Source organism: Equus quagga, chromosome 1 (genome assembly GCF_021613505.1).
Source record: "Equus quagga isolate Etosha38 chromosome 1, UCLA_HA_Equagga_1.0, whole genome shotgun sequence".
In the NCBI taxonomy this organism is placed as follows: domain Eukaryota; kingdom Metazoa; phylum Chordata; class Mammalia; order Perissodactyla; family Equidae; genus Equus; species Equus quagga.
This window is the reverse complement of record NC_060267.1, coordinates 95579087-95587614: the sequence shown is the minus strand read 5'-3', so window position 1 is coordinate 95587614 and position 8528 is coordinate 95579087. Positions and strand designations below refer to the sequence as shown.

The window sequence follows — 8528 nt, the reverse complement described above, 5'->3', positions numbered from 1 at the left end:
TCTCTGTAACAGGGACACTGAGGGAGGACCCTGCATCTCCTACCCACGCCCGTTTACAGGACCACTTGGCAAAGGGATTGGGCACCTTCCTGCCCTGTGCTGGGGACCTGCCCACTGTGTCCACATGGACGACCTGTCATTTTGGGTGTCCCACGGCAGTTAGAAGAAAGTCAAACCCATGCAGAGCCCTTGGGGGTTCTGGCTCATGCTCTGCCCCCTCTGGCCCAGGCTGGTCTGGAGCCAAGGATGGGCTGACAGTGCAGCCTGGCCCCGCCCCGCCCCAGGACTCCGGGTCAGCCTCCAGCCCAGGTCTGGGTGGCAGGTGACCACGGTTGGGTCAGCCAGATGTGGAGGAACCCTGCCCCAGACCTGGGCTCCTGGGAGACTGCATGCAGCTGGGGTGGGAGTGGGGTGTCTGCCACCTCTCGGCTCAGGACACGCTTACTTCTTGGGAGCCCACGGTAGCCGTGCTCACTGCACACCCTCCTGTGGGGCCTCTTCTGCAGCAGGCCGCATTTGTGACTGCATGGGGGAGGCAATGGCAGTCTGCCCACGGCAGGCCCTCCCCCAGCATCAGTCTGCCACCCCCCAGGCGCAGTGCGGGCCACACACGGAGATCCACAGCCACTCTGCCAGAGGCCCTGTGGGACATAGCTGCCAGCAGGCCTGGGCATGCTGCCCGGCTGGGGCTGGGGGAGGGGCGCAGCCCACGAGCCGCTGAATCAGCGGTCCCCGTATGTCCCTGTCCCCTCCCAGGCAAGGATGCTGGTGAGGCGGGGCACTCCCTCTTTTGGGAGTTGTCAGAGAGGCGTGCCAGGCTGCTGGGGATTTTCTGGAAAGTGGCTTCTGCACGGAGCAGGCTGGGCCTGCGGGGGGATGAGAGGCAGGGCCGTCCTGGAGGGGCAAGCACAGGGAGGGCCCTTTCTAAATAACACCAAAAAGGGAGAGACAGAACCGCACTGGCCTCTGCGGATGGGGAAGCCCGTTCCCTCCCGGGAAAGCGCTGAATCAGCACCAAGCCCCTGCCATCCGCTTGCTCCCTCATCCAATCACGCCCCGGGAGGGACAGGGACCACTCAAGGTCAGGGAGCAGCAATATTCCTGTGGCGAGCCCCCCTGGACGGCACTGTCCTCCACAGCAGCACCGGCGGTTGCCCCCTGGTCCAGAGCCGGGCCGCCTGCCCCCGCATCTACCCGAGTGGGGGCTGTGTCCCTCCCCAGCCGGCTGCCACTACCCCGGGGAGAAGGGAGATGGGGGGACACAGGGCTCTGACTGCCCCTCAGGGTGTGATCCCCTCCAGGGGCTGCCAGAGCGGCTGCAGGGACAGACTGCATCTTCTGAGGCTGCCTCGTCCACCCCTGCCCGGCGCCTGGACACCACCTGGACTTTCTCAAATAACTATCTCATTTCTAGAAATTCCCAAAGCACCATCCCCTTCTTGCCATCACCCCCTCCTCACTGACAGCCCCTCATCCCCTAGGCTGGCCCTGGGGGTCGCTTGGCAGAGGGACAGCCTGGGAATCAACCTGACCACATCGCACGGCTGCTCGGGGGGTGGCCTCGGCTTGTTCTCCCACAGGCACCCTGACACCTGGCCCCCAAGAAGCCTGACTCTTCTGCTCTTTGTTCAAGGGAAGTGCTTCCCTCCTTCTTCCCTCCCCCGCATCTGTCCTGGCCCTGACCTCCTCTCCTGCTCCGGGATCTCCCTCCCTCGATATGACCATCCTCTTCCCAGGCCAAGCCGGCCTCCCGGTGCCCCTTGGACACTCCCATGCCAGGCTGCTGACCGCTGCTGCCTCCTGAGGCCTGGGCCCCACCCAGCTCTCCCTTGGGCACTGCTCTGCAGCCCTTGGCCGGCTGTCTTCTCTGGGGTCCCTGGTCAGAGTTTGGCCCAGGCCTGCCCATCCTCCTTCACCCACCCAGCCTGACTCCCAGACCAACAGCTCACTGCCAGCTCCGCCCACAACCACCGTCCAGGTGCGGTTGCCATGGGGCGGTATTGCCAACTCCAGAAGCTTCTGGGCGCTCTCTCCTTCCCCTTCAATGGCACTGGCCTGGCCTTCAGTCCCTGTCTTCACATCCTGCTCCAGGTGCATGAGCAGCAGGTGGCCCCCCTTGCCCCCTCCCAGGGGCACTGGGGTCTGGTCACTTCCCTACCTCGCAGGCAGCCTGGGCCATCTGGGGAGTGTGGAGGGGGGAGCAGCTGAGGACTCTGCAGCCCCTGGAAGCCCCTGGAAGCCTCAAGCCTGCAGGTCATTCCCACTTTTTCACGGAGATGTGGAGCCACAGTGAGCAAATGAATCTGCTCAGAATAATACCTTTGAGCAGAATGTGCGCATCTCCCCTCCAGGCAGAGGCACAGATCAACTTCACTGCTGCCCAAGGGTCCCTGGAGACCCCTCCCCGGGAGGCACCTTAACTGGTAACTGGGGCACCATCTGGACAGATCGAGGCTCTGCCTGCAAACCCTGCACAGCCCCTGCCGTCCAGCAGCTGGCCCACTCTGCATGTCGTCTTTGAAAATGGTGACTGTCACATGGGGACGTTGGGTCAACTCAGCCCAGGGGATGGGAGGCCGACAGGAAGCCCCACGCGACAGCGCCTCAGCCCCGCGGCTTGCAGCACACCCAGCACTGCTGTTACTTAGCCTGTGGACCCACTGTCCAGCGAGGCAACTGCGAGCCACACGTGGCTGAGTCTGATCAGACTTGGGCCACTTGGCCACAGCAGCCCCCGTGCCCATACTCAGGGCTCACCCTGGACGGCACAGACAGCTTTCCCACGGTGCAGGAAGTCCTGTTGGAGAGCGCTGGTCTAGACAGAGACCCCTGAGGAAAACACTCCGGCCCACAAACAAGGGAAGCCAGGTGGGCAGCCCCGTGGAAGCCCCTCGGGGAAGGCGAGAGGACAAACCGGGACAGTGGGAGTGGCCCCCCACCCCCCACAGCGGAGCCAGGTGGTTCACTCCGGCACTGGGATCTGCGCTCCCCAGAAGCACCGCAGGCTGTGGGGAGGAAGATGTGGGCCCACCCCAGGTCCAGGACCAGGTGCCCTCCCCACCTTCCCACCCCAGGCTCCTCCTGCCTCTTCAGGGACAAAGGCTTCTGTGAGCATTTTACCAACTCTCTGCCATCACAGCTCAACCCCCAAAGGACTGGGCTGTTTTATTCTGAAACATCTCGTTCCACGAAGCTCCAGCATCGGCAGGCATGCTGCTGTGGGACGGAGCCCAGCTTCCCTCCAAGGCCCCTCCCGCCCATCACAGCCGCTCGCGGGAACACGGACACTAAGTAACAGTGTGCCTCAGTTTTCAAAGGGCTTTTTAGTGAAGCCAGAACGGCAACTCTGGTTTGCTGCCGCCTCTTTTCCCGTGCAAGTGTGCCATCCCGACATTGGGCACACACTGGATGCACGGGCCTGCACCCTATTTGCCTTCACCAGTATGCCGGGGCATCTCCCCGTCTTAGGAGGGCTCTGCGTGCTTGTCTGCTGGTTGAATTCAGCCCTCGTGGACCTTGCCAGGACCCCCACGGCCAGTGCTGACTGATTCTCCTTGCCATCTGGCCAAACCCCAGAGACAGGCTCCCCTCATGGAATCCGGGGCCTGCAGGTCAAGGTGGGCCCCACTGCCCACATCTACTCCTTCCCCAGCATCAGATGACTGTCTTAAAACCCGCCCAGTTTACTTGTGAGAAATACTATCTGTGGTGTCTTTGGTTGGTTACACCCTTACAAAAAGAGACAAACTCTTTGAGTTTTAAGCAATCACTCTATCAACATGTTAAAAAAATAAGTTTAATGCAGGTGGCTCATTTCATAAAGAATTTAACAGGCACTCAAGACACCGAGCAGCTTCATCTTCAGCGTAGCAACTCCTCGCACTGCCGCTTACATTCGAGGCGGCACGGCCAGACCCCTCCTGCCATCCCGACCACGTGGACATGCGCCCACCTCGGTTAGGTGGGCTTCAGAGGATCTGAGTAACGTGAGTTAATTAACACAAAACAAAGCTTTCAGGAAACAGCATGATTTAGTGCAAAAGATTCTCTGCAGCGCCGAGAAGTGTGGTCCACGCAGGCCAGCTCCTCGCCTGCCGTCCGGGTAACTCAGACAGACGGCTTTGAACTTCGGTCAAGGAGCCTTCCCACTGACCTCAAGTCGCCCATCGTCAGAAGCTGGCTACAAGTCAAACAGCACGGCTTATAGCCAAGTATTTTTTGCTTTCTCTACCTGATTTGGGTTTTTCTTCCAGTGGCACACAACTGTCCCGACAGCTCCCCCTGGCCACTGGCCTGCCCAGCCGGGCAGGAATGAGGGGGCCACTGCCCATGCCCAGAGGGTGCGGGGACAACCTGGGGTGAAGCAGCGTCAGCCGACCTGTCACCTTCACTGTGGGGCCCTGGATCCCGGCTTCATCCCTGCTTGTTGTCCCAGCATAATCATTCTGAGTGCCCTCTCACTTGCCAATGAGGCCCTCGGTGGCCACTATGCCACCCTGTCCCCCTCGGATGGAGAAGGCCAGAGTAGGGACCCAGGCAAAACCCTGGCCCCTGGTGGCAGTATCCTCTTTGTGACCAGAAGCCCCCCCACTGGCCCTTCGTCCTTTCCTGACCCACATTCATTTTTGCTTTTTACTCCCCAGCTGCTCTGACAGGCGCTCTAACGAGGCAGGAGCAGGGGGGCCGAGGGGCCGCCAGGGCCCCTCGCTCGGAGGTCCAGCCCTGGGACACACCGACTCTAGGAGGGGTTTTTTAAACGTGGGGTTTACTCGTGTTTCCAGGGTGCGCACTCAGAGGCCTTGGTGCACCTCCTCAAGACCTCTGGCGTCTGTTCCAGACACAGATATCTCGGTTCTGGATGTTCCTTCAAAGGAAGAGAGGCCAAAAGCCCCTGGAGCCAGAAAAGAATTGAGCCGCCTCCCCAGAAATCCACCTGGGAAGACTATGGCATCCGGCTTGACGTTCTCACCAGACCTGCCCAGGGGGTGGGCCCTGACCTAGGAACCTGCCAAGGCCATCTGTGACTCCCCGCTATACTATGTCGAAGAAAACCAGGGTGACGCTGAAGCCTGGCCTGGGACCAGGACCCCCGACACCTCTTAGGGTGACAGATGGAGAGCTGGTTGGCCCAGGACGGGGTGCACAGCTTCGTGGCAGTGCGGTGGCAGCTGGTGGAGGCTGACACCTCCCTAAGGCTGGGTCCGGAGCCCGGGGTGCACGGGAAGGGGGCTGTGTGGCCAAGAGGACCCCCCTCCAGCTCTGCTCCTGGGCAGCACACCCCTCCCAGGGGTCTCCCACAACATTGGTGATGCCAGTGTCCTGGAGAGGGGGCAGGGACACAGAGGCTCTCCAAGTGCAGACTGGACAGGTGGGCCCCACCTTACAGCACAGCCTGGAAAAGTGCAGCCTGGAACCACAGGCAGGCGGCCGGGGGACACCGCACCTGAATGTGCACACAGGGAGGGCGAAAGCAGAAACCAGCAGGAGGAAGGGCCCCAGCTCCCCTTCACAGAAGTCTCAGCCCTTTCCTCTCCTGGGCCAGAGACCGGGCGAGGGGCAGGAAGTGTCTGCAACCTCATCCGTGGGATGGGCTGAAAAGACCCACCCGGTCAAGAAAACACAGGCTGCAGAAGCATCTACCGCCCGGGGCACAGCAGACACACGGAGCGCGGCCGGGGCGCCCTCACATGTCCACGAAGACCATGAAGCACCAGCCCAGGCCGCCCACCAGCAGCATGGTCACGTGGATGGTGTAGATGAGCAGCTCGTTCAGGAGGCGGAAGTCCACGCGCCGGCGGCCCAGGAGCAGCAGCAGCACCGACAGTTTGAGCTGGAAGCGCAGCAGGACGCGCACGCCCAGGTACTGCAGGCAGAAGAGGGCGGCCAGCGCGCCCCAGAGTGCCGCCGTGAAGAGGCTGCAGCTGAAGTACAGCAGGAAGCGGATGAAGCCGTAGAGCCAGCGCGCCCGCACGTACACGTCGAAGTTGTTGTACTTGGTGCGCGCCAGGCGGGAGGCGCGCGCTGGGCCGCAGGCCGCGTGCAGGCAGGTGGTGTGCGGGCCGTGGAAGGAGCGCACCCGCCGCGGGATGGGCATGACCGGCATTGGCGCAGCGGCGTCCAGGCAGCAGTCAGCATGGGCGTCATGGGCACCGAGACCCGGGAGCCCGCTGCTGAGCCCCGGGGAGGTGTGCGCCTGCGGGAGCAACAAGGATGGGCAGGTGAGCCCAGGACACCGCGAGGGAGCCAGTCCCTGCCGGGGACATCAGCCAGCCCTGGGCCGCAGGGAAACTGAGTCCAGGACATGGGACCTGTGCACCCCCCATCCCGGGTTACTCTTTCCACAAAGCTACTGAGGACGCTCCAAAGGGACCCACAACCACATGGTGACCAAAAGTGCCAATCTGCCTGTGCCATTGGGAAAGAGGGCCAGGCCAGTAGCCGGGGGCCCCTGGAAGCAGTTGATGCCGAAACGCATGAGGAAGGACCACTGGAATCCCTGGCTGAGCTCACCCTTCTCAGGTGTCCTGCGAGTCCCCTGCACCACTCTGTCTCTGCCTTCTATCTGGGATGCCGGTTCCCGCCTGGACTTCTGTGGGCCCTTCACACAGGGCAAATGGAAGTCCCTGAATGGCACCTTACAACAGGACCAGGGTGAGGAAGAGAGGCGCTGACAGGGCACAGACCGCGCACTTCCGTTCAGCAACTTGACAAACCAAGTGCTGGGAGCAGGCAGCTGGGTGGGGGGCCAGACAGTGGGGTATGGGGCTCTGGGACCTCCTGCTGGGCCTGAACCCTGGTGCTGTCACTCACTAGGAGTGGCCTGGGCAGGTTACCTCCCCCCCTCCCCACCAGGCCGTCCCTGCTCTGCAAAACAGGGATGCTGTGGGAGGCCGAGCTACAGGGAAGGGGCCAACCATGGGTGGCAGGGTGGATGGCAGCGGAGGGCCAGTGGTGTCATCACAGCTCATGGGGCCCTACAGACTGGGCCACAAAGGAGAAATAGCAAGTGACTCTCGTTTTACCCAGTAACTGCCCTTACAGCTTGCCTAAGTAATTGGTGGATGGGATAAAGAGCTGGAAGTACAGGACGTGTAAAACCGAAGCAGCAAAGTTGGCCACGGGCAACGGGGAAACACTGCCGGGAGCGTCTGCCTCCCGTCTGATGGGCTCCGGCCTGGGGCCCTGCAGAGGGGACTTCTGCCAGCTCCTCTCCAGCCGCTGGTCAGAGCAAATGACCGCCCCAGTGCTGCTCGGGTCAGAGGCGGAGGAGGGGGAGGCCGGCACGTCCACCCGTCCCGGGCCCAACAGCAGCTCCCCGCACCCTGAGCTGCTCCATCCCGGCTTCTCCTCGATCGCAGCCGCCACCTCCCGGAATGGCCTTCGGACAGGCGGAGCCCTCGCTCGGAGGGTCATGAACGGCCGTCCCTCTCGCCCCTCATCGAGTAACCCGGGATGGGGGGTGCACAGGTCCCATGTCTCGCCCCTCCATCAGCACCGGGCCCACGAGCAGGTCAGCGTGCGGGTCGCAAGAACGTCGGCCCGCGGGCCTGCAGATCGGGCGGCAGCCGGGGCCGAGGCGCGCGGGGCCTCGACAGGGAGCCGCTCCTCCCGCCGGGCGCTCCGGCCGCGCATACTGACCCGCGCCCCGGGCAGAGCCCCGCCCGCCGCCCTGGAGACGCCCGCGCCCCCGCTCACCGAGTGCCCTCGACGCGGGGGAGGCGGGCGGTGCCGGCGGCCGGGCCTGCGGGCGCCCCTGTCCCTTGGGGCTCCGGGAGCTGGGCGGCCGCATGCTGCCGACGGCGCCGCGGGTGCGGGTCCGGGCCCTCACGCGTCCCCGCTCGGGGCCGCCCCGAAGGGCCTGGGGCTCCCGCGCGCGGCGGCCGGCGGCGTTTGGCCCAGCGTGGGAGCCGTAGCGCCGTCCCTCTGCGGCCACCGTAGGACTTTCCTCACGCCCCTCCGCCCGCGCCGACACCGACAGCGCCTCCCCTCCCCCTGCTCCGGGCCGACTCTGAGCGCCGGGAACTCGGCGCTTCCGCAGGGCGTGCGTGGGTTTGTGCGTGCGCGCGGCCCATGGCGCTGCCGCCCGACGTCACCGCCCCGTACAGGGGCCGGCGCTTCGCCCTGTCTTGCGCAGGCGCAGATAGTGGGGCCTGCGCGTTTGGTCCCGGGGCAGCTCCTCCGCGCACGCGCCTCTGCGCCCGAGGCTGTGGACAGTGCGCAGGCGCGCGCCTCCGTGGGCGGGGCTGTTCCCCTGGTGTCAGCCGCGGGCCTGGCCCCGGGGCCTGGGCCTGGACCGGACCGGCGTTGCGAGTCTCCGACCCCGGCTCTGCCGCCGGGGATGCGTGTCGGGCAGGGGGCCGGAACCCGAGGGGGCCGGCAGGGCTGGGTGCGGCGAGGGCTAGTCTAGGGCGGGCTGGCTGACTGCCCTCGGGCGCCAATGTCCCCAAATGCAGGGAGTCCGGGGCTGGCCGGCCGACGCCATCCAGGGACACATGTCCCCAAATGCAGGCAGTCCGGGGCGGGCCGGC

The 8528-nt window shown here is 64.3% G+C and overlaps 1 protein-coding gene across 2 annotated transcripts; it reads right to left on the bottom strand.

Moving 5' to 3' along the window:
• Positions 1–3780: 3780 nt before the first annotated feature.
• On the bottom strand, positions 3781–8090 carry TMEM250 (transmembrane protein 250). Of its 2 annotated transcripts, none has more exons than XM_046645884.1 (2): positions 7696–8090; positions 3781–6193 (listed from the first exon to the last, which is right to left on the bottom strand). In XM_046645884.1, the coding sequence occupies exon 2, from the start codon at positions 6101–6103 to the stop codon at positions 5684–5686; it is 420 nt and encodes a 139-aa protein (XP_046501840.1). In that variant the 5' UTR covers positions 6104–6193; positions 7696–8090; the 3' UTR covers positions 3781–5683. The 2 variants fall into 2 exon arrangements, with proteins under 2 accessions (XP_046501840.1, XP_046501834.1); XM_046645878.1 differs by lacking the exon at positions 7696–8090 and adding an exon at positions 7322–7675.
• Positions 8091–8528: the final 438 nt, after the last annotated feature.